The following is a 26,153-nucleotide window of genomic DNA, read 5'->3' on the forward strand; positions in this document are numbered from 1 at the left end:
ATTCCGAACGCAGCCATGGTCAGGTGTATCCTAGTTACTTCCTGTTATCACTCTCACGAGACAGGCGTGACCATTGGCAGAGCTTTCCGTTTCTGTTGTCAGGCGACTGTAACATACTGCGAGTTACTACTGCCAAACTAGATAGGCGAGGGAGGGACAATCAACAGGGAACACAAAGAATTAAATGCTACCCATCTAGATTACCATCTAACAACAAATTAGAACAGGTTCAACACCTGGTCTCACCAAAAACTGAACATCATGAGCTTTACAAAAGGTAGATTTACTGCAGGCCTATTGTATTTGGTGACATGATATTGTCCAGGTGCTCATGTTTGCTCATGCTCATGTGTGCCCTGTCACACTTTGTTTCCAACCCGAGAGCGAATAGACAGCAGATAGCGAGCTAAGACACAAAGGGCTTTATTTTTATTGCAGTACAAAGACTAGTGCCAGCAGGTACAGCATGCTGCTGTTTTCCTCAGTCAGATTTCACTTGAGGGGCATTGACACTACAGCAACAAGGGTGTGGGAAGAGGAGCTGATTAAAAGCCTAATGATAGTTCACAGTGGGAAGAATATCTTAATGGCAGGGCTGTCAATCAAAACGATTACATTTAATCACATTTTAATTAAATGCAGTTAATTACATTTTAAAAATCTTTGCATAAAATGAAAAACTGCATCAGCAGTCTCTGAACACATTCATACACTGTCGTATGTCATCTCAACCTTCTCTAAACTTGTCATTTCTTAGATGTCTGAAGAGCTTTACTTTTTATTTTGAAGCCACTGCCATTCGTTCTCAGCAAGCCATTGGGATATGAAGTATTCCACAGCGGCGATACTGTCCTCAGCAAAAAGGTACAGTTGATGTGGAGTTTGTATTTGGTTCTGAAGCTGCCTTTCAGTCAGGCAAGAACTTTAGCAGGCACTAGCAATCTTCATTACTTTTAACCCATTTCCAGGCCAAAGGTCGTGGCACGGCAGTTCTTCTATGCAACAACTCAAACAGCAGAGCCAGCCAGTCACGGCTGAAAACAATGTCCTGACCTTTGGCTGGGTATGGTGGTGTCTTGCATGTTTTCCAATAATCAGACAACCATACTGTTCTGTTTATTTTATACGATATCTGTGTCTTTAGGTGGAATGGGGGTTCAATATGGGTCAACTCTGACGGCCCCTGTCTCCCGAGTGGTTGGTCATTCTGGTTAAACAAACCACGTTCTAACACTATCATATAGGTTCACATGTAGGAAAAAATGTGTTCAGATCGAAAGGGCTGAGGGCAGAAAGTGACTTCTGACGGAATGCCCCAGTTATGAATTTCACGAGTAAATTAACTCTGCTTTCAAAAAGTGTGCCGTGTCCATGACTTTTTACACACCCACTCTCTGTTTTTCACAATATGCAAGACAAGATTTATTTTTAAAAAATGTTTGAAAAAAAAAAAAAAAAAATCAATCAATGGATGGCTTAGACTACATTCACTTCTGCCTTTTACTTTCATTGTTGTCTCTCTTCGTAGTCAAGCTCTGTCCACGTTTGTGTAGCCGGCAGGTGTCAGTCCACGTGTACAAGGCCGTTTAAAAATCGAGAAAACTTAATAATGTTAGCAGAGAAATCAAATAGCTCCACTTACCACAGGCAGGGTTTTAATAACCTCACCTTCATACGCAAACACCGCCTCCCTGTGAAAACCAGCCACGGGCCTCCCGCTTCATTATCAAGCGTTAACTCCTAGGACAGAAGTGGACCTGGGCCCACAGCGCAGCACTAATTGGGTGTGCACTCAGGAACAGAAAAGAACAAGTCGTGAAGTCGTCACAAAGGGAAATCAGCTTTTTATAGCCACCTCATTCTCAACGTGCCACTTTAGAGCCTCACTCATCACTTAATTCTACCAGAGAACCAATTATTAGGACGACAAAGGGTGATTCATAATACATTCCTCAAGACATGCACACAGTCAAACAGTTTGACCGCTTTCACATTAAACAGAATGACTGGTGATGATGGCTGTTACGTTAGTCAGGCCTAATGATCCAGGATACTGTTTCCTAAACATGGGATCACAGGTGTCCCCTCTCTGTTGGGTTTTCCCTGCTCTGGTCGGGGCTCTATGGGTGGCAGTGTTGTCAGTCTGTCTGTCCAGAGCACACAGACTTTGGTGAAGAGCAAGATATCTCAGCAACCATTGGCCAGCCTGTCATAAAACTGGGCGATTCCCAAGGATTTCGGCGAAGCTGGTGACCTTTGGTTAAATTTCCCCCACGACCAACACACTGGACCACGACAAGGAAAATGTACTGGGCACAGTGGCATTGAATTCACTGAGCACATTCAGGTTCCACAGAGGAAAACAGCGGAGGGCAATGAACACGGAGGGAGAGCGGCGACACAAAGGATCAACTGTGGCCGCCGAGGGCTCCGGCAACTGCGCATCATTTGGCACCGCTCTCTGCGCCGTCTCGAGGGCCATTCACAAACGATACTGCGCTAATGAAATTACAGCGCAAACACGCCCAGAAAGTTTGCCATTGTTTTGCGTGTGTTAAATATTCATCTGCGATTTTCTGTAGTGGTCCCTGTAATATTTATTCTTGAGGCGTAGGCATACTGAAGTAAACGGTAAACTGTAAATGGTGGACTGTACTGGTATAGCGCCTTTCCAGTCTTCCGACCACTCAAAGCTTCACATTCACACACCGATGGCAGAACTGCTCGTCAGAGCAAACTAACTCACTCAGTCTCACACCGAAGGCACAGCCTCGGGAGCAGTTTGGGGCTCAGCGTCTTGCCCGAGGGCACTTCGACATGTGGGCCGGGGGAAGCCGGGATCGAACCGCAGACCTTCTGACCCGCTCTACCACTAAGCCACAGTCGCCACAGTAGCATATCACATGACATGGTTAGGCAACGTTTGAGCCAAAAAATGTTACAAATGCAGTTGCAAGAACAAAACCTTCCACTCATGTGGAAAGAGATGTTTGATTTAAAGGAGAACTTATTCTAATAATCTAATAACTCCCCCTGCCCTGTCATTCTTTCTATCTGCCAGATGTGTCTTATGTGTCTATGACTCGCTCTGTGTGGAGTGATTGTGTATTCTCTCTCTGGTCAGACCTCCAAGCCTCAATATCACCAAATTAAGTTTCCATCCCTAACGGAGACGCCGGTTCGCCAAAGCTGGGCGGGCAGGTCTGGCCCGGGTGAATCCCGGTGGAAGGCTGAAGACCAGCCGTGCTGAGGAGCATCCGGCTCGGTCTGGACTGCAGCAGGACAGCACGCACCCGTTGTTTGGCACGGAGAAGAAACCGCAATAATACAGAGCGTTTCATGTTATCAGGCCAGGTCTCCTAGCACACAGGGCAACGTGAACAACATTACCAGGGACCACCTGGTCACAGGTTAGAACACGGAACCTGGCCAAGCTCACATGGCAACAAATGGGGCATTTTCAACACCCGCAGGAGACAGCACTCGGAGTGCCGAGGCTCCACGCGCGCGCCTATGGCGTCATTAATTGCTGTTAATTAATTAATTAATTATGATGATATTGACTACAACTGCAACTTAACTCGGCTGTTCTCCAGGCCTCCTTCAACAAGTCACTTCTCGGTTCTTTCACAGTGGCTCGCTAGAACCCGCGCACCGGAGCCGGACATCAGAGCCACAAGGCTCCAAGCCGGCGACGAGGACCAGCTCCGCTCCTGCGTGCAGCTCGGACTGTAGCGGCCAACACATGCACCCCGGAGCCCGGCAGCTCAGGGACCCAGCTCCCAGTCCGAGCACCGTCAGACACCAAAACACTAGCTCCGGTAACGGTACCTTCACACTGACGGAAATGCGCTGGTCCACAACAGATGAAACACGGTTATGCATGAGCGGAGCACACACGTCCGGGTGGCACCGTACACGAGGAAGAAGAGGAGGAAGAATACCTGAAGAAGGGCAGAGAAAAACTTTATTTCTGCAGCCAGCAGCTCGTCGTGGACCGCAGCTAGCATGCTAACAGCTAGCTCTGTAAAGCAACAGTAACGTTAGCATAGCCGACGCCAGCGTTCAGCGGCTCGGGGTGACACTCGAACCCGCACCTATGAAGGAACCTGTGAACTCTGGCGCTGGCATATCCACGTGTGTTCCAGCCGGCGAGACAGACCCCAGTATAAACCCCAGTCCCGTAACCACTGGGACAACTGGGACAACGTTAACAGCTAACGTTAGCTGCTGAGGCTACGACAGCTAACGTTACTCACAGGACTCCGCACAGAAAACGGGCTTCAACTCCGAGTCAGTGTCACAAAATCTGAAACCTGTGTGTGATTTCGGACTTACCAGAATTCGTCCTCAACAGACAGAAATCCGACAAGAGAAAGAGAGCATAACAAGCTTCAGGGCTGCTGTTAAAAGTGAACTTCAGCACGTCGCTACTCAGTCCGCCATCTTGGCTCTGCTGGAACCCTGGACTCAACCAAGTCGGGCATATTGGGGGAGGGTTTCCAATTTAACCCCCAAAATTATACATGTCAGGTGTGTTTTCACAGACCAGAGTCCAGAGTGATGCTGACACACGTCTTCTGCTGCCTCAAAGTGCTGACGCACAGCCTCGGACCGGAAGCCCCAGTGACGTTCCTCCAGATGTTTTACAGATGTGCAGTGACACATCTTCACTTCATACACCTTTGAATGAAATGCACAAGTACAGTCGCAGATTATTTATCCTTACATGAATATTTATTATAAGACCAAGTTCATTTCCAATTCATATTTTCAAAGTGAAAATAGCAGAAGGACTGCAGGGCTGCCTGTGGGGGGGCGGGAGGGGGGGGTGTAGAGACCTGCAGAGACCTTAATGTTGCAGGGTTTGAGCTAAGTGACTGTGACTTGAAGACTCTGGACAGACGTTCCGACAGTCCACTGGTCCCTGTTACTGGTGTTCGTCCTGGTTCATCGTCCCATGGCCATGCTGCCCCCCCACTATCCTTCTCCTCACTGACGGATGGTGGTCTTTGCGGATCCTTAGGGTTCAAATGAAGATATCAGTCTGTGCAGTAGGTGAGTGGAGTCTGAAAGACTGGCTGAGGCTGAGTTGCATTATGGGAGATGTAGGATCCGTTTTCTTTGGATCTTGACCCATACTAGGGACTAAACGTCCGGATATTTCACGATTTTACGACACTGCAGGAACAAATTACTGGAGTGCCCCTTCATGATCAGATTCTGCTTCTTCAGTCCAGGTCATGTTACCCAGCTCAGCTGATTCTAAATGGAGATTTTGAATTCTGCTGAGGTTCTCCACTTTTTATGTCAACTAGTGAACTGTTTCTGTAGAGCCCAGTATGCTGAGGCCCCAGTGAAGTCCTGGATCTCCCTGTAGCAGCTGTACGCGAGGTGACCGGCTCTTGAATCACGCTGGCTTCCAGGGGGCCACTGATGTGACTCCACTGCCGCTCATTATCACAGGCCCCGGCAAGTGCAACAGAATCAAACGGCCTCCTGCTCGAAACAAGCCGGCACCCAGGTCCTCCCAGTGTGGGTTAAAGACGGAATGCTGCTACAGATACAGAGAGAAACCCTGCTGTGAGACCTGCGGACTACAGAAGGACAGGCAGGCGTGACGGTGACGTTAAATGTGTCTGCCAGCTTCCTGTTTGACAGCGTGGTGTGTCGTTTGTTGAGACAGAAGAGCAAGGCAGAGGGAGGACAGAGGCCTACTCACTACACCAATCACCAATGCACAGCACGCTGCTCATGCTCATGTTGCATTAACCATTTCCACTTTCTCTCACTTCTTTGTATAAAATCAAAGGACTTTCAGTTGCATCCACTTCATCAGCAACGAAGAATGTGAACATGATATCTGCTGGATGTGGCTGTGGACCCGGTGAGGATGTGGGTTGGAATGCACAACAGCAAACGGAAAAGGTCCAGCTCGCCGTGTTCAGCTCGACGGCTGTTCTCTGACTGCTCTCCCAGCTGTCATGGCCTGCTTCGAGGAAATGTCTTATACGAGCCTGGACGTGGCTGAAGATGTGTCCTCAAATATTGTTTTCTTGTGATGACAGGAAAAAGTGTAATCCAAACATAAAATAATTGTTTTATTGAGATGTCAAAGTAATTGTTTTGTGATTACAAGATCCCACTTATTTTGTGATCTAAATTCCAGTTAATTCCACTGAATCACAATCTGACGAGACTGCGAGGAGGGACGAGTGTGTGTTGATCCCGAGGAGGAAACACTGAAGTGTAAGGTCGCCTGTCAGTGCGGTGTGTAAACAGTTGGGGGGAGGGGGGGTGTACCTGACACATGACACGATGCTCTTGTTAATCTGAATGTGAGCTTTTTCCCCCTGCACTGGAGAGTATCGTGTTTTCCTGAACGACGACAGTAACTAGGCTCTCGTGTCTCACACCTGTCTCACACCTGTCTCACACCTGCCAGTAGACAGGTGTGAGACAGTGACCCACACTCAGTGGTTTCATTACACTGTCAGAAGGCTATGTAAGTGTAGATGTTATGTGTGAATATTAATTGGGCCATATTCATTTCGCTCTTCTTACTTATGCTGTTATGTAAATCTGAACTGTGTGCACCTTTTGTTTTTTTTCTGAAAGTACAAACACCTTTCACTTCACTTTCCAGTTGATCATCTAGTACAGACTGAATTGTCCATCCGAATACAAATGTCCAAGCTTTGCCACCAATCGGCTCCACTCACTAGCTTTTCTGGAGCAGTCGACCATATCTCACGTTCTTCGTCAGCAGACGGAAATACCTGAGTCTTTGATTAATGGATGGTTTTTAGCATTAATGTCATCGCTGAACATGATTTGTTTGTTTTGCAGAATATTAGATGGAGGTTCTGTTTAGGGACTGGGTTACCCACAGCTGCTTGTAGAATGTGGGATCCTTTCCCTTCAGTTGGTTAAATATCTGTTATACATTATTCATGTATATATTTATGTATTATTCAGTTAGTTATGTTTTTTAATGTTTTCTTCATTCATGGCACTTTTACACACCTGACTTGTAAGGGGTTACAGACAAATTCCCAGTTTACAGCCACGGTTAAATCATTTGGAATATAGCGGCCGTCCCCATGAATACTGGTGCGGTCCATCAAAGCTACTGGGACATTTTTAATTTAAGCAAAACTCCAAAACACAGTTTCTTTTGGTTAATCTAAACACTTTGTCTTGTCAGGGGACTTATTAAATAGTTTTTTAGTTTTGCCACTAACATGCAATCATTATCGTCGCAGTACAGTAGCATTATTGTGCACATTAAGCAAACCCGGATATAAAAGCCAGGCAGAACATGCAGACCGTGTTCTTCATATCTGGATATGGGAGGATTTCACTAGATGCTGAATTTCTACAGCTGGATCAAATTTACGTGGAGCCGTAGTCAAAGAAACAAAGCCAGTCAGATGAAGACGAGCAGGCTTTGAGAGACAGGATCTGCAAAGGGCTCTGCCTGTTATTCTTCAGTGGCTTTTTTTCACCCGTCAGGTTTTGAGCGTTTGTTAAGCAGTTATTTGATTTGTAAAACACATCTTCATTTCTTTGAAAAATGTGTATTATTTGGATAAACACAAACAACCACACATATTTATGTGCTGAATACTGAAGGTGGACCTACTTAGTTCTGCTTGAGCAGTTATGAAAGAGTCAGTGTAACAAGTGTAATCTGTAGGACAAACATGAGCCGTACAAACTGACCCAACCCAACGGCTGCTGCTTTAATGAGAACGTCTTCTTTGGAATAGAAATGTGGAAAACCTAAATTCTGACATATGTGGTGTGTACTGCTGGAAAAATGAGAATTTTTCTGGTCCTGACTGATTAATGCCCCGGTAAGTGATCCGACTGCTCCCTCTGGTGGCCACAGAGCGTGCAGGCAGCCTCCGGAGCAGAATGTGGTCGGACCACTTGACCTCTGTAGAAAAACATGAATGAGAACTCCCACTGAACCCCACACATCACTCCAGCAAGTTAGTGTTTTGAATCATCTTTATTAAGTAAACTCTACACTTTTAGTATTGCTTTTATCTTTTTTTTATTCTTTTCACTCTAAATTAGAACCTTTTGCAATCAGCACATATAGAACTTTTCAATCAAGCTACACTTTTTGAGGAATACAAAAATATCACAGCACATTTTCTACTAAGTCACCTTCACCTGTGAGGTCCAGAGCCAATCAGAGAGGTGGGTTCAGAACCACAGCAGCTGCCTGGACAGAGATGGAAAGTCAACATGTCCTAAAGTAACAGCACCATGGTCTATGAGCTAGCCACACTGAAGAGAGGGGCCACTCAAACAATGTTTGGACTCGTGCAGTACACAGCTCAGCGAAGCAGGGCTTTCCAGAGCCAAACCACGGCTGTGTCTCATTTCAGGGGCCACGGTGTTACAAAGTCATGGACTCTGAAGGTGTGGCCTTTGGAGGTGTTAAGACTAGTGAGCTGTAGCTGCACTGTCCCTGTGTGAGACAGTCTACAAAGTCATTGTAGTGGCATCACAAAATCACAGCTGTAGCCTCAGAGACAAGTGAGCGGCATACAGTGAACGTTGGGACAGTAAAGACCTCAACGAGCCTCCAAATTCAAGCAGAAGTGTGAACTTTGAAGAAGATGTCCGAAAAAGGAGACACAGCCACTGTCTTACCCCTATATGGGACTCTCTTATGCACTGTGTGACAGTCCCGATTGCTTCCCATTGAAAGCATACATTTGCCAAACCAACTACTTGGATCAACCATCTTTTCTCTTGTAAAACAAACCATTTACAAAAAACACTTCCGATGAAGCATAAATCTCAGCTCTGTGGGGCTTGTTCAAGTTTGCTATGAGCGCGGCCGAAATGGTTTCTTTACTGCCCCTTGTGACCGATGGGGGACAAAACAACCAATCATAGTTGTAGCGGGGCAGTAAGCTCATTCCCGTTGGGTGCACCAGAATGAAGCGAAGATACTGCACCTAAAATGTACTCGGACAAGCTACACAAAGAGCAGATTAACAGCACGTTTAGTCTCAGTTTCAAACTGCATGTTAGTGTAAGGAAAACCTGGAAAGACAAGGATGAGCACTGACTGACAAGTTTGGCAAATTCACTTTACCACGTCTGAGAAGGAGCAGTGCACAGCTGTTTCCCTAAACTTTTCAATGGGAAGCGTCGAGGACTGTCTATGCATCTGAACGAGTCAGTGATTTGGATGCTGAAACGAAGGGCTGGGTATGGAATCTCAATACTTTTTGAATGCACACTGATTTGTGTTTGCATTACCGAGTATCAAAAACTGGTGTTACCGAATGACTGGGTTCTTGTCATGTAAACTCATTCTTTGATCACTTGATGTAAATCCTAATTTTGTATTTTACTGTATTTAATTTTAGCTGAGATTTCGTACAGTTGTGTGAAGACAACATTACAGACTGAATTTGACAAATTTGGCTTATTTTGTTAAATGTCAAGAAATCTTTTGTAGAAAACCATATTTATATTTAGCAAAAAAGTACTGAAAAACAGTTTGAGTTTGGTACTGGAAATCTTTTTTCCACAGACACCAGATAGATTGTGGCGAGCAGCAGAATCTACTTGGAAAAAAGAAAGAAACGTTATTAGTCATGTCGCCTTAAGGAGGGCCGAAAAAACTGATATCATCAAAAAATGTAAAAGGATTCCCAGCCCAACTGACAAGTCATAACAAAAGACTGATCCAGATGTTCCAGCTGTTGGACATTGCTCGGCCAAGCAGTGGTTAGGTGGCCTCTGGTTTTGGTCTGGAGCTGTGTTCATATCACTCCTCAGGCAGGATCCCACACAACAACAACAGCACCTTTAACATCCTCTCATTCTCAGCCCATTCCATTCTGCATACATGTCATATTCTATACAAAGTATCAAAAAAGATTAAACAAAATACTGAAAAATCCTCACCTGTACTCACAATATAATTTCTCATATTAAACCTTTTTTCCAAGCAAATCTTCCATTTCTCCCACTCTGCAAAGATCCACATCCATAGTGACAAGCTTTCGGTGAATGAGGCATCACAGCACCTACCACTCTGGACAGGAATGTTGCAGCATGAAAATGACCCACACTCAGTGGTTTCATTCAAAACAAAACAAAACTACAAAACACTGGAAATGAAGTGAGGATGGAGGGTGAGAGATCCCTGTCAATGTCTTCAGTTTTGGGGAAATGGAAGAGACGAGTTAGATGAAGAAAGGAAGGAGTACACTTTAATTCCACAGTTACACAAACATGAACCATGATAAAACGAGAGTGAGGAGTCAGTCAAGACCAGAGGAGAGCAGGAAGGTGACCCTGCGTCTTCTCTGAGCTCTGGGTGGACGAACACACATAAAAAAAGGAAGTCTCTGCAGGTCTGGGGAACGGGAGCTGATTGTACTGCCTGTGTGATGTGTTTGAGTCCACATTGCAGGGAGCAGGGTCCCTGACAGAACCAGACAGCATGAATGTGGCCGGCTCAGTGCAGTGGCAGTAGCAATGCTGGAGGCTGAGTGGGCGCTGGATGGGACTCCTCAGGCCCAGGCCCAGGCCCAGGCCCAGGCCCAGGCTCAGGCCCAGGCCCAGGCCTAGCACACTCTCACCCCGAGTGTGCTGCTCAGGGGGAGAAGGTTGCCATCTCCAGGGAGATGCGCTGCCACAGCTCCTTGGTCTGCTTGCCTCTCTTCAGGTTCTGCAGCACGTCGTTGAACTGCATCATACCAACGGGTGTCAGGCAGAAAGCACCTCGAGCGCTGCGGATGATGTTGACAAAGTCATCGTAGTCGGCAGGCGTCAGGTGGATGAGCCGGTGGTGGATATACTGCAGAGAGTGAGAGAGAGGTGCGATTGTAAAGGCAGCCCGGACGGACATGGACAATTCACAGACCAAAGACCACTGAGACGGAGCAGCACTGCACGAGTGAATAAAGATGAAAGTACGTTTTGGATGTGTGTGACACAAATTGCGTTCTTAGTTGTAGAGCTATTATTATGTTATTCTTAGTGGACTATAGACAAATGGGTCAGGTGGTAGCCTGGTTCCAGACTTCTGAAATGCTGCCCACATCGATCCCACACTGTTACTGAGGGTTTGTGACCATATGGACACGCCACTGACGAGCTGGGTCGACAGACAACTATGCAGCTGGGGCTGCAGCGTGGATGTAGGCATACCTGCAGGTAGGCCTGTTGGCAGCGCTGGACGAGCTGGTGGAAAGCAGGTGTCCGGAGGTGGGCGTGGATGTGGGCAGGGTTCAGCCTCTGCAGAGCCTCCATGATGATCTCTTGCAAGACGAATGGACTGAGGACACCTTTTGCTGCTCCGACACAGAACTGGTACACATAGTTGACTCCTGACAGGATAGACAGGCAGAGAGAAGAAAGAGAAAGAAGCGGATTAGATATGTAGATGGAAGAGGAAGTGACGGTAGAGGAAGAGGAGAGAAGTGTATTTTTTGTGTGTCAATTCAGAATTAATTGAACTTTAAGCAATATTCTAAAGTGTCAAATGAGACAGTCATAGTATAAAGACAGCTCACATACATACATTCAGTGAGTGAGTGACGACAGAGAGGTGCCAATAACGGGTCTCTTTATTTATGGCGGAGAGGGTGCTGCAGAACGTTTGACAGCTCTGGGGAATAGCTATGCTGGAGATCGTTTAGAGTTGTTGTGCAAAGTAATCGGACCAATCAGACGATCTGTCATGTAATATTCGCTACATAATTTATTTGACAGACGTGCTTCCATCGCCTATTTGTTGCATAAACTCTTCATGGACAAAAAACTCCCAAAGCGAGTGTAAAACCTTTTTAGTGATATTGTGATATTGTTTTGTCGAATTTTGTCATTTTCATCAAGCTTTTCTCATTAGATAATTCACATAAAAATCCTACACAACAGTTTTAGAACAAGCTATTTAAAATGAATCTATGTGCAGCAGAGCGGGGAGGTTTATTTGAAGCAGGCTTATATTAGAGAAATGCCTTTATTTCTTATTCCCCCTGACCAATAAGTATATTTGGTCATATTTTAGTATGAAGCTTCCTTGTTTTCTGAAATTTTCCTGTTTGCCTGTTAAATTTTTGTTAGTTCCACACTTCCTGTATCCGTTTCAAATTAAAAGCCCTGTAGCGTTTCTGTGGACAGAATCCCTTCATTTCCTAACAAGGCTTTTATTGTGAAACATTTGTAGGGCTGTGTTGTGATTAATTCAGTAATCTCTATGAACAGGCATCTGCATTTGAATGCGGAATCTGTAGGCACAGGACAAGATTTTGGTATCGTTAGCGTTCTGGTTTCTGTTTGTAGTCCGTTTGTAGTCCAAGTAGTATTGACCAATCACGTTTGAGCAGGCTTTGGTTGCGTGCAGGTAAACAGTCCGTATGGAGAGCAGCATTGACCGAAATGCAATCTGGCTTCCGAGATTGATAATCGGACTGTAAACAATGACCAGCGCGCAGAAGAGGAAGTCTTGGCCTAGATATCCGTTATCTGGATATCAGATGGCTACACCGGAAGCCCCGAAACATTGACCGTTGCCCCCAGAGGCTAAATCGCAGTCAGACGACAGCCGATGGGTTCCGAGATTGATAATTCAGTGACCTGCGCGGTTCACATACGGTGCTTCAAATATAGCTATTGCCACCTTGTGACACTTGCACGTTACAACAAAATACAGTTTGACACACATACACCTGTGGTGACTGAAATTGGACAATAACACTTTAGATGAGTAACCATGTTGTTGACTTTAATAAATTTAAATGGAAGAGATGGAAATGTCATGCTTAGTTGCCATGCACATTATATAACAGGCACCAGGAGTTTATCAACTTTTGTTCTTTCCCCCCCGCATGTATTTGGGACCTACCTTTATTTGTTTGTGGCAACCAGACCCCTGGCCATTTTTTGAGACCTGTTTTTTTATTTGATTACCGGCTTTTATTTGAGAATATATGGTATTAGGCTTGTACTATAATAGTGGCATAAATAGAAAAAGACATAAAACAGAAAAAGACAATTCAGTCGTTAATCTCAGAATTTTAAGATCGTGACAGCCCTACATGTGAGTTTTGCCGTGTGGCCATTAATTCAATGAAGGTGAATGCCTCTGCTATAAATAGCTGCAAGGAACCCTGCTGTCTCTTTTTGTCGCCACCATTAAAATGTGAATTTCTCCACCTTCTGCTATGACAAATGGGTGTTTATCAGCACAGCACTGTGTCCAGTCCACAGTGTGTGGAGTAGAAGGGCCTCTGCCCATTGTTCATGGTGTGTAAGTTGTGACTACTTTGTTACATCAGTTCTTCCTTTGTTCATTGTCACTGTAGTTTGTCTGCTACTAGCTACAGCAGGCAGAGACTTCCAAGCCGTGTTGCTGGTGTGTGCTTTCAGCAATACTCAAGTATGTACCGGATGCCTTAACAATCCATAAACCAGTTAACTAACCAATACATTCCTGCATCAGCCACTCAAATCATCCCTCCATTATTGTCCATTCATTTATCTGCAGGCTCACCTAGTCTTGCAGCCAGTCCCAGCAGCCATTTGACGTCCTCAGTGTAAGGGGGGCTCCTGGAGAAGTTGTTGGGGTGGTCATTGTGAGCCCTCCTGCCCAGCATCTCCAATGCCAGCATGCCTTCACACAAAATAACAACAGAGATCACATTTGTTTAGTTAATCTACTGTACTATATGCACATTGGTTAGAGTGAAATATAATCATAGGACTCAAACTCCTCACCAACTCTGTAAGCAGAATGCAGGTAGTGCAGGCCCTGTTGGCTGATTGGCTGGCTGTGCTGCTCGTCCTCTGCTGGGAAAGGAGTGCTGACCAATGAGCCAGGCTGGGAGGAGAGGGAGGGCAGAGATGCTCCCTGTATAGCCTGGATGGTGGGGCCTGAGTGGACGCTGCCTACTGTAAAACATGACAGGCACATCATACTGTTGAGCACTGACCAACACACATTAACCCATCCCATGTTAATATAACATTTACCAACGTACAATATCCAAGGTAGACTACATTTAGAAGAACGTTGATAATTGCTGGGTTTAAACCCAGACGAAACACACACGCAGTGTCCAGTCCTGACCTGCTACAGTGGTGCTGAGGGGCAGGCCGGTCTCAGTGTGGTAGGGATGGACGGCGATCTGAGTCATGGACGGTACAGGGACACCAGGGAACGTCACAGCCGTGGCTGCCATAGGTGGCTGGGGGCCAGTGGCCACTGAGAACGGGTACTGGGCACCGATAAAGGCTGGGTGCATTCCCTGAGGAGGTATTCACACACACACACACACACACACACACACACACACATATATACATGTGCACAAACAATTAGCTTGAGTGACCTGCACTCTTGAAAAACACAATAAGTGTGAGAATATTTGTGTAGCACAAACAATATTTATTTCACAACAGCAACAGATGTGAAGATGCATCTGTGTGTCCTCTAATAGGATCCCAGTAACTCTATGGGCTTTTCCACTAGTGATAAAAGCACCATCTATAGTTATGAAATTGTAAGGCAAGTTTCAACTACATTTCTGAAATTTCAAATGTTTTCATGATCAATTAATCTGACACTTATTTTCTAAATTCATTGATTAATCCTTTGATCTATAAAATAGTTGTGTGAATGCTGGCAACAACATTCCATTCAAATGAATGGATGCAGTGTTCAGAGTTAGAGTGGGGGAGTTAAGCTGTTTAACTCTTCTTTAAAATTCTCTTCAGCTTGCTCTTACTCTGGTAATTTTCACTCTTCATACATAATTTTTACTTCAAACCGTAGAAACATTTGTGCTCTTTCACACAATGTAACTATGGAAGCACATTTGGTGCTTTGAGCCTCAAAGAGACAGGAGTACCATCCCACTACCCCACTGACTGCAGTGTTAACTGAGGCCAGAATGTTCAGAGGGGAAGCAGAAAAAGGGATTTAATCTCTATTAAATGAACTGAGTCACTCAGCAGTTACCATCCCCGTAATCTGCAAATATCTGCACACAAATCTGTAGGCATCTGTTTGGTATCGGAAGCGTTCTGGTTTCCTTTTGTAGTCCGTTTGTAGTATTGACCAATCACGTTTGAGCGGGCTTTGGTTGCATGCAGGTAAACACACAGTTCCCACACCTTCTTAAAAAGTCAAATTCAAGGACTTTTCAAGGCCTTCCAGGCCCAGTTCCCTCAAATTCAAGGACCCAACACTGCATAGTTTGAGACACGGATCAAGCTTAATTACTGTGACAACACTGAGAAGTTTTCGAATGAGAACTAGCAGGCTTTACAGAAGCTCAATTAAAAACCAGAGAGGCTTGAATGTGTGAACACTTCTCAGTCGTGCTGTGTTACAGTGATGTTACTTTAAGTAAAAAACTTCAATTTCTATTCTTGCACAAAATATATAAATTCAAGCACTTTCAATGACCCATGTCTATTTATGTCTATTTTCAAAAACTTTCAAGGCCTTGAATTTTTCCCCTCATATTCACCAACGTTCAAGGATTTCAAGGAGCAGTGGGAACCCTGCCGAAACGGGAACGCACTGGCCGAAATGCTATCTCGGAACCCATCGGCTATCGTCTGACGATGATTTAGCTTTTTATCAATCTCGGAGTCTTAGAAATGAGCTTTTTATTAGTCATCACCATGGCAACCTTTAATTGCAGGTGGGAACACACAGCTGATTGAGATTTGTTAATTAGACTGCTTCTCTGATCTCTGTGGCGTTTACCAACCACTTGATTGACATTTCTGTGAAACTCCTGCTACATACAGTATCTCACAGGAACTTCAGGGTAGCACAGGTATTATTTACACACATTTTTAACTGGAACTGCTATTTCAGCTGCTTTCATTTCTTACACTATGTTTTCCAACTCTTCATACTCCTTCAGCTGCTTCTTCATACAAATTAAAGCCAGCAAAGCAGTTTAGCGTCAGCTTTTCAACATCCAACATTCACACCGCAATTTCTTCGGAAATTGCCTTCTATAGTTTAAATCCCAGTTTTCCTGCTCAAGTAGACAATTTCAGACATTTAATTGCTTGTTTTGTTCGACAGTCTCAAACCTAAAGATACTGTTTACTCTCTCACGTCTAAGAAAACCAGCAGGTATACACAATTGAGAAGTTGGCCTTAAAAAATGACTTAATGATGAATTGTGTACCAAAATTGCAAGTTAATGTTCTGTTGATTGACTAATTGATTAACTGACTAATCATTTGTAATCTAATGCATGTAAGAAACTGGGTCCATCAGCCATTATCGCATCTGCTTTTCTGGGTACGACATTTTGCAATATTTGCACATTTCTATGGCTTCCAAACATGTTTTCTTATGCACAAATTATCAGTGTGCAAAGAAACAGGAAGATGGAAATGCACTAGAGCTGAAACAAGTAGTTGATTAAACAATTCGTTGATCAACAAAAAAAATGCATTGCCAACTTAAAAAAAATCTATTTATCATTTAAGGCATTTTTCAAGCAACAATGTCAAACATTCCCTGGTTACAGCTTCTACAGTGTGAGGATTTGATGCTTTTCTGTTAAAGTAAACTGAATATCTTTTGGTCTGTTGGTCGGACAAAACAAGACATCAACTTGGATTCTAGGAAATTATTGTGGGCATTATAATGAGCTATTAGACTAGACTAACCAAGCAATCAATTCTGATCCAGAAAATAATCAGCAGATTAATGGATAATGAAAACAGTCATCAGTAGCAGACCATAATGTACCTCATGTTTTCCCCACACTGCCAATCTATTCTTTTAACGAGTGAGTTTGGCATTTTGAAAACTGGTCAAACATGTCAGGTTATGTCCACTGACTGCCTGCAGCCATTTATGTAGTTTTGAGTCTCGATGTGAAGACAGCATCAAAACTGTACGTTCAAATCCCAGCTGTGGACACCCTAGCCATTTCTTCATAAAAAGCCCAATGATCGTATGAAGAGGAGTTCTGACCTGTGGATACGCAGCCCCAGACACAGGGAAGACGGTGGGTCGGGGGACGTGCTGCAGAGGGTGTCCCAGGTACTGGGGGGTGCAGACGGTGGGGAGATGGGCCTGGATGGTGGTGTACGGGTGGAGGCCCTGGCTGTGGGGGTGAGCCATGGCCTGCCCGGGCATAGCATGGGACTGGTAGATGGTGGAGCCCACAGAGATGACGGGTACGACGGCTGCTGCAGTGACTGAGGCTGTGACTGTCGCCATCCCCGGAGACTCCATGTTGACTCCGCTGTCAAGGACACCACAGCTGGACTCCGGGAGCCTCCTGCCCGAACCCCCGTTGGCCCCACAGCGCCCAGAGGTCTCCCGCTGTGGGCCTGAGCCCCCGCCCACTGACTGCTCATACAGCCAGTACCACTGGTGAGCCACCTCAAAGAGAACCTCAGGGTACACACCTCCACCCTTGGCTGCTTCCTCTACCGCCATGCAGGCCTTCTCCAGCATCACATTGTCCTGGAGGGAGACAAGGACAGACGGGGACAGACGGGAAGTGGGTTTGGGGGGACGAGAATGTATGATGAGTGAAGAGATTATAAAAAGTTCAGTTTACTGAATTCAAGTTTATATTGTGGTGCCAGAACACATTTCAAATTCAGTTCTTCTTCCTGACACTCTGCCAGGGACATGCAGGGACAGCCACACATGTGTTGCTTGAAACTTTGCTCGTTTGCAGAAATGGTATTTTATTCTGCCACCACTATCTGAACTTACGTTTTGTTCATCTTAACTTTATAATTTGATAAAACTCAAATCAGTTTCAAATGTCAGAATATAAAACATTCATTCAGATTTTTTTATGACTACAAACTACATGAGCAGTTGAAAACAGTACTAGGAAACTATTTTTAAAAAACGCTATGTCTACTGTTTTTATACTCTCTACAGATACCCTTACCTGAAACCAAAGCTAAAATTCAGTGTGAATCTTTTTGCTTCCCAATTTAAGAATGGCCGTGTTCTAACACTTGCTGATGGCCTGAGGGGGGTGGAACCTGCCATGTGGTTGGCAGCTGCTGCTTATCGACATCCATAGAGTTTCACTCAGACCCCACTCTCTTCCACACAGGCACCCTGCTCAACTAGAAGGCATCACTGGTGCAGCCCCAGGGACATGATCATTTTGCTTCCAACTGAGTGACTTGCTGCTGACGTACACTGCATTTACCCAGTTCATCTGATACTGACATAATCAACTGATAATAAGTTTCATGTTGAAGAAAATATAAATACATAAAAAAAGCTATTATCTTGTCGTGTTACATGACATTATTTTAAAATTCTGCAACAGTACCTGCTCTTTGCACTGCACCAGGGCCCTCTGGATTTCATTAGGATTGAGGGCGTGAGCGTGAGGCAGGCAGCTCAGGGCCAGCTCTGCTGCCGCCCGAACCATGTTGGGGTCCCTGGCTCGCGATGCTCGGTCAGCCAGGGATGCCACCTCTGGAGGGGTGAGGTGACCGTCCCAACACTCCACCAAAATGTTGAGGGCAGCACTGCCGATCTCCATGGCCTGGCCTGAGATAAGGAGAGAGGATACAGTATTTAGGCAGGAAGGAAAGTAGGCGGAGGCAGGAAAGCAAAGAAAGAAAAGTCAGTGGAGTTGAAATTCTGGGTTCGTGTTTCTGTTCTTCAACTCTTTTTCTCTCACACACACACACACACACTCCTCCTCCTCCTCCTCACCAGTGATCCAGGACACATGGGAGGAGTAGGTCCTGGACAGCCAGTTGGGTGAGACAAAGTTGTGGAGGCCAAGAGCATACAGGCCAATCTCAAAGGCACACAGGTGCAGGTTTCTGTGGGGCCCCTGGTGGCCCCCACTGGCTGAGGGCTGGGTGAAAATGGAGGTGGAGGAGTTTCCTCCAGCTTTGATCAGCACTGTCTTGGCCAGCTCAAAGTAAAAATGAGCTGCTGCCTCTGATGGCTGGTTGGGCACGTGGGGGGCGTGGCACTCTGGACGTCGCCCTTTGTACCTGAACGCAGGGAAATGTACGACATGTTAATTAGAATTCACAAAGACAAATATATCTACTGTAAATCAGGTTTGTTTTGAGGAAAACCTGCTCAACAAAGCAGAATGATCTTTCCAGGCCTGGTCCTACTTGGGCAGGTTTTCCAACTTAGCCTTACCTCATCTCTGAGCTACATTTTTACTGTTAGACTGTACTGTTCCCTGAGGCCTCATGCTTATTGTAGGCCTCTTTGTGTTTGTATTTTCTGCTGCCCTCTTGTTTGTTATGTAATCTGTCTCTTTTGATTGGTAAAAAGGGTAATATTTTCATTATTTGTTCTCCCTTTAAATGTCAGGTAAATAACTGGACATCAAATTCAACAATTAACTGAAAGTGTAAGAGCAGCAGACAGCCAATCTGAAAGGTATTTAAAAGAATTTCCGTCATATGGCAACCATTATGTATCTTGCCAGATGACAGGATTACCTGCAAACCAAGCTAACTGGGGAGCTCATTGTTTGCCTGTGCTTGTATCTCAGCACATCATTATACTGTCAGTTTCTCTTTGGCTTTGATATATATATATATGTGTGTTTAATGTGTGTGTCTCTAAAGTCTTTTTCACTGTGAACTGATGTGATCTGCGCTTGCCATCTGAGGTCTGTGTTTCAAAGTTCTGAACATGTAGTTACCTTGACTGCTTACCCAGTGAATAAGCATTCTGGAACAGTTGAATCACAGATCAGTTTGGTAGTTTCGCTCAAGTCAGGCTTTAAGCAATGAACACCACTTTTCTTGAGGTGGATTTATAGTTGTGCTAAGCTGTTAGGGTGTAGCCGCGTAGCTATGTCGTGGCTGACGTTTGCCTCCTTAAAAATATAACTACGTATTGGGGCCACCACAGCTACAGATAGAGCTGTGACTGGTCCGCTTGGCTTGTTTGTGTTTTCTCCTACACGTTTCTGAGGCTGGAGGAGATTGCTGAGAGTGAAGACAACATTAAGGAAGTTAATGAAAGGCTCAGTAACATTTTCCCTTTCAGTAACACACATCTAGCAAATACATTTCCACCGCAAGCCTTCTCCTCACTGCGACCCCCGCTCTCTATCACAGTGAATGAAAGTAATGAGACAAGGAGAAATAGAAGTTACCTGGATGTGACTCCAGTTCTATAAGTACGTTCATAGCCCATCATCGCTCTGTATCACAAAGTCAATGAAAGAATGTAAACACAGTTACTGTGGGGATTATGATGAAAACAGGATATGGCCTGATCATGTACGATACGATACATCTGTTTATTGTTGTGGTGTTGACATCAACAGGTCAAATAAGACGCTGAACTGTAAATAAAAACCTACGCCGTAGGTATCTACAGCAGAACCTCTGGTGTCAAGTATAAACCCAGCTTTAGCCTCCTTTATAAGACAGCCTGCTGGTGACCACAGGTTGCTGGGAGTCAGCAGATTCCAACTGATGAGGAAATCAGTCACAAGTAGACTTCTGTTAACAGGCAGCATTTGTTTGGAACTCATCTTTTTTAATTCAATCTATTATTGTTGTTGGTCATTCCAGTAACCCAGCTAGCGAGCTTTTACTTGTCTTAGTGACCTGACTTGGAGGAAGTCTGTGTTTACCTGCTGGTGTCGGTGCTCTTGGCCCTGGCTCCGCCCCCTGCCCTGCGAGAGCCGCTGGAGGAGGAGGAGCCCAGCGAATCAGATGATGAACTGCTGATGCTGTCACTGTCCTGGCCCCGCCCCCAAGATGTTGCTGCCCAGCCGCCCCGGAGCGGCCGCCGGCTGAGAGTGGGCGAACTGTCGGAGGTTGTCTCCGGAGCACTGCTGTCGATACTCGCCATGCCTGTCCAAACAACATGCACATCACATTCACATCACTATTACGTGTGTTGGTTCATTTTTGGATAAAAAACTGTAGGCCTATGTATGCTATCAGAAACACCACGTATGTGACCCAGGCTAACAATCAGCACTGCCTGTCTGACAATGTGGATATAAGTTAAGTCGATTCTCTGAAAAAAGTGGAGGTAACAGTGTAAAGTCTGTGTTCTCGTAAAAAATATAGACATTATTTCCAAAGTGTTTACCAGTGTGTTTCTTCTTCTGCCGGACAGGTGAGCCCCAGCAGCGTTGGCTGTATCCACAGCGCGCACCCAGCGCCAGCCGACTGGGCACTGTGGCCTCCAGCTTATACGGAGCTGTTTCATTCTGCTGGTCACTTGATGAAGGAGGCCCATCTGATACTGCAAGGAAAGAAAATAAAGGGAGAGGTCTGTCTCTATCAAAGAATACTGATTTATCATAGAGCGATTACCTAATGTACGGTAGCACATGATATCTAGGTTTCAGAAATGTGAGTCAAAAATCTGAATTTCTCTACTGCTAGAACACAGCAATCGAGGCTACAAAGTGATATGAACATTACAACATAATTTAAAGAGACAAGATCATATCAGCCTTGTTCTGGCCTCTTTCCCCCTAAACCTGTTCAACCAATTCTTTGACTTTAAGATTTTACTGATTACTTTTAAAGCAGCTGAGCTGCTGCTCCCCCACGAGCCTGAACACAGGGAGGGCTCTTCTGACTGCCCCTAAATCCTGGTTCAAGACTAAAGGTGACCAGGCTTCTGCAGTCAGGACCGCTCAGCTCTGGAACCCCCTGCCTGAGGATCTGAGGCTGTCTCTCTTTAAAAAAACAAAACAAAAAAAACACACCTTTATTTAATCTATCTTACCCCTGTTATTTTTCCACTGTAAACATGTTTCGAATGTTTCATCCACTTTTAGTTTTTTCATTCTTTTTATCTTATTATATTGTTATTTTATTCTATTTAATTCTTCCTTGCGTGATTTTATGTAATGAATTATTGTCAACAAAAATCCATTAAGTATCAAACACTCAAGCCCTGTTCCCACAGACAGTGTTTCCTTTGTGAGCTGTGGTGGAGGGGTGCTAAGAGAGGGAATTTTGTACTCGAACAGGAAATATATATAATATATTAAATATATATAATACAGAACACTTACTCCATCTATGTTCAATGGATGCATACTGTACTACTAACTTGTTGAATCTTTTTTTGGCTGATCTCCCAAGAGTCACAGTAAAAATATTTTCAGAAATGCCATATTGTATTATATACTGCACTACTAACTTACCTGAATGTAAGAGTGAACATGCAATGTGGAGAACCCTATTACTTTATAGTGGAAATATAACAAGTCCAATGACTATTTTTAAAATATGAAGCTGATGTGGATGCTCTACAGCATAAAAAGACATGGCACCCAGAGAGGGGATGGGGGTTCTCACCATGCTCCCTGGTCTCAGCAGTACTCTCCCCTGCTGAACTGTTCTGCACTGGGTTCAGTTCAGCCTGATGAGCCACTTCTTCACCAGCCAGTGCCACAGCAGAGGAAGAGCTGGAAGAAGAGGCCGCTACAGTGGTCACAGACGAAGATGAGGGTGTGTGTTTGGAGACACCTCCGGTGGCCCCGCTCACCCCACTGTGGCCGGCGGCAGTATGTTTGGATGGGCTGCGCTGGCTGCCACCTGCTGGCTTGCTGGAGTAGAAGGAGCTCAGGGTCTGGGGCTTGTGGGTCTGACTCTCCCTGTCCAACAACTTGTCTAGTATCTGAGGATGGGAGGGTGGGGGGAGAGAGAGAGGGGGAAAGAGAGAACACAGGGAGTGAGGGGGTGGGAGGAGCATCTGAATTTAGCATTTGAATTATTTAACCACTTGGTATGGTTTGTTTAGATAAGCCCCACTGTTAACCATTCAGACTAAACACTATATGTGTGGGATAATAATAATAATAATAACAAACTTTATTTGTATAGCACCTTTCATATAAGAAATGCAGCTTCACATAAAAAACAACAGAATGAACATAAAAAGCCAAAACTCCTTACTGACGGTGTCTGCCCCCCGACCACTTAACAAAGTTAAAAGGAAAAAAAGTTATACATAAAAACCTAAACAAAAATGCTGAAATAGCACAACAAAAAAGGATAATTAAATGTGGACTCTTAAACATCAGATCTCTGATATTCAACCGTTCACTAGTACAGCTTTAGATGACAGAGTATCATATTGACTTATTTTGTCTTACTGTAACCTGGCTGGGTCATGAAGACTATGTTAGCCTAAATTAATCCACTCCGCCCAGTCATATTAATACTCACATTCCTCGAGGCACCGGCCGAGGAGGTGGAGTAGCAGCCATCTTCGATTCAAGCCTATTAATCAACCCTAAACCTAAACTAAATTATAATTTATTCGAAAGCCTTGTTCTTAGTCTTTCACACCCAACCTGGACAACACGACAGCCAATTCTATTTGTTATAGTGTACCGCGCTCCTGGTCCCTATTTTGAATTTTTATCTGAATTCTCAGAGCTTTTATCAAGTTTAGTCCTTAAAAACAGATAAAGTAATTATTGTAGGTGATTTTAATATTCATGTGGACGTTGAAAATGATAGCCTTAGTACTGCGTTTATCCACACCCTCGACCTTGTTCTGGTATATGGCATTGAAATCGAACATTTAATAGTCTTTCCATAGAATCCTTCATTATCGGACCATTACTTAATTATAATTACTTAATTACTTTTGAACTGCTATTGCTGGACTACACGCCATTAGGCAAAAACTCCTACTCTAGATGTCTATCTGATAGTGCTGTGGCTAAATTCAAGGAAGCACTTCCATCTGCATTTAATTCAATGCTATGTCACAATATAACAGAGGACTCCTATGCAAATCGCAGCCCCTCCCAAATTGACCATCTAGTTGATAGTGCTGCAGGCTCACTGCAAATGACACTCGATTTTATCGCTCTTCTAAAACAGAAGATAATAAAACAACGAAGGTTAGCTGGTATAACCCTCAAACCTGCAAATTAAAGCAAACATCATGAAAACTTGAAAGGAAATGGCGTTCCAACTACCTGGAAGAATCTCTAAGAGATTATGACAGAGAGTCATAGCTCTACTGAGCCATGTATTCCTATAGCCCTCGGTAGTAACGACTTCATGTGCTTCTTTAATGATAAAATTTTAACTATTAGAGAAAAAATTCTTCAAGTCCGGCCCTCAACCAGTACCGATTTATCTTCAAACACGGGAGCCTTGGAAACAGCTGTAGAGCCTGATGTGTGTTTTGGCTGCTTTGCTCCTGTTGATCTTCTTCAGCTGACTTTGACGATTAATTCATCTAAGCCATCAACCTGTCTCTTAGACCCCATTCCAACTAGGCTGCTTAAAGACGTTTTACCCTTAGTTAGCACTTCTTTACTGGATATGATCAATCTGTCTTTATTAACAGGCTATGTACCACAGTCCTTTAAAGTAGCTGTAATTAAACCACTTCTTAAAAAGCCCACTCTTGATCCAGGGGTTTTAGCCAACTATAGACCTATATCTAACCTTCTCTTTCTCTCTAAGATCCTTGAGAAAGCAGTCGCCAATCAGTTGTGTGACTTTCTAAATAACAATAGTTTATTTGAGGATTTTCAGTCAGGATTTAGAGTGCATCATAGCACAGAGACAGCACTAGTGAAAATTACAAATGACCTTTTAATTGCATCAGACAATGGACTTGTCTTTGTACTTGTCTTATTAGAGCTTAGTGCTGTGTTCGACACCATTGACCGTCACATCCTATTACAGAGACTGAAACATGTAATTGGCATTAAAGGAACCTCACTAAGCTGGTTTAAATCCTATCAGATCGATCTCAGTTTGAACATGTTAACGGTGAGTCCTCAGTGGATGCCAAAGTTAGTCATGGAGTTCCACAAGGTTCTGTGCTTGGACCGATTCTATTCACCTTATATGTGCTTCCTTTAGGCACTATTATTAGGAAACACTCCATAAACTTTCATTGTTATGCGGATGACACACAATTATATCTATCAATCAAGCCAGATGAAACTAACCAGTTAGCTAAACTTCAAGCATGCCTTAAGGACATAAAAACCTGGATGACCTGCAATTTTCTGATGTTAAACAGAAGTTATCTCATTGCACTTTTCCTATAGAGCAGGTCTAGAGCAAACTTCCTTTAAGAGGCAGAAACCTCGGACAGAACCAGACTCAATAGTGTGTGGCCATCCACCGCTGCCGTGTTAGGTAGAGTAGGCTTAAGACTTTCCTCTTTGGTAAAGCTTATAGTTAGGGCTGGCTTGGGTGAGTCCTGAACCATCCCTTAGTTATGCTACTATAGGCCTAGACTGCCGGGAGACTTTCCATGATGCACCTCTTTCCTCTCTCCCTCTCCATCTCTATGCATTTTTATTCCATTACTGCATGTTACTAACTCAACATCTTCTCTCTCCCGTAGTTTTGTGCTTTCTCGTTTCTCTCCTCTCTCACCTACATGACCCTGTGTGAAAAAGTGATTGCCCCCTAAACCTAATAACTGGTTGGGCCACCCTTAGCAGCAACAACTGCTCAGGACTTTGACTAGGCCACTCCAGTCTTCATTTTGTTCTTCTTCAGCCAGAGGTGGACTTGCTGGTGTGTTTTGGATCATTGTCCTGCTGCAGAACCCAAGTTCCCTTCAGCTTGAGGTCAGGAACAGATGGCCAGATATTCTCCTTCAGGAGTTTTTGGTAGACAGCAGAATTCATGGTTCCATTTATCACAGCAAGTCTTCCAGGTCCTGAAGCAGCAAAACAACCCCAGACCATCACACTACCACCACCATATTTTATTGTTGGTATGGTGTTCTTTTTCTGAAATGCGGGGTTACTTTTACACCAGATGTAATGGGACACATACCTTCCAAAAAGTTCAACTTTTGTCTTGTCAGTCCACAGAGTATTTTCCCAAAAATCTTGGGGATCATCAAGATGTTTTCTGGCAAAAATGAGGCGAGCCTTAATGTTCTTTTTGCTCAGCAGTGGTTTTCATCTTGGAACTCTGCCATGCAGGCCATTTTTGCCCAGTCTCTTTCTTATGGTGGAGTCATGAACACTGACCTTAACTGAGGCAAGTGAGGCCTGCAGTTCTTTGGATGTTGTTGTGGGGTCTTTTGTGACCTCTTGGATGAGTCGTCACTGCACTCTTGGGGTAATTTTGGTCGGCCGGCCACTCCTGGGAAGGTTCACCACTGTTCCATGTTTTTGCCATTTGTG

The 26,153-nt window shown here is 44.4% G+C and overlaps 2 protein-coding genes across 5 annotated transcripts in view; both read right to left on the reverse strand.

The window, feature by feature from the left end:
- Positions 1 to 4,721, reverse strand: part of ndst2a (N-deacetylase/N-sulfotransferase (heparan glucosaminyl) 2a) — a 44,028-nt gene extending 39,307 nt beyond the window's left edge. Inside the window, exon 1 of the mRNA XM_044213038.1 lies at positions 4,339 to 4,721. The gene's annotated coding sequence lies outside the window, so the exon portion shown is untranslated. The remainder of the gene's footprint in view (positions 1 to 4,338) is intronic.
- Positions 4,722 to 8,002: 3,281 nt separating this feature from the next.
- Positions 8,003 to 26,153, reverse strand: part of zswim8 (zinc finger, SWIM-type containing 8) — a 47,820-nt gene continuing 29,669 nt past the window's right edge. For 2 of the 4 annotated variants that reach the window (XM_044213033.1, XM_044213034.1), the window contains exons 16-27: positions 22,327 to 22,648; positions 21,101 to 21,256; positions 20,634 to 20,856; positions 20,148 to 20,195; positions 18,728 to 19,017; positions 18,336 to 18,559; positions 17,000 to 17,497; positions 14,117 to 14,294; positions 13,765 to 13,938; positions 13,541 to 13,660; positions 11,194 to 11,372; positions 8,003 to 10,840 (exon numbers count right to left, since the gene is read on the reverse strand). In XM_044213033.1, coding sequence (XP_044068968.1) covers positions 10,637 to 10,840; positions 11,194 to 11,372; positions 13,541 to 13,660; positions 13,765 to 13,938; positions 14,117 to 14,294; positions 17,000 to 17,497; positions 18,336 to 18,559; positions 18,728 to 19,017; positions 20,148 to 20,195; positions 20,634 to 20,856; positions 21,101 to 21,256; positions 22,327 to 22,648 — 2,616 coding nt within the window. In that variant the 3' untranslated portion in view covers positions 8,003 to 10,636. The remainder of the gene's footprint in view (positions 10,841 to 11,193; positions 11,373 to 13,540; positions 13,661 to 13,764; positions 13,939 to 14,116; positions 14,295 to 16,999; positions 17,498 to 18,335; positions 18,560 to 18,727; positions 19,018 to 20,147; positions 20,196 to 20,633; positions 20,857 to 21,100; positions 21,257 to 22,326; positions 22,649 to 26,153) is intronic. The other 2 variants (XM_044213036.1, XM_044213037.1) reach the window with 1 other exon arrangement.

The sequence above is a fragment of the Siniperca chuatsi genome, linkage group LG11 (genome assembly GCF_020085105.1).
Source record: "Siniperca chuatsi isolate FFG_IHB_CAS linkage group LG11, ASM2008510v1, whole genome shotgun sequence".
Taxonomy (NCBI): Eukaryota; Metazoa; Chordata; class Actinopteri; order Centrarchiformes; family Sinipercidae; genus Siniperca; species Siniperca chuatsi.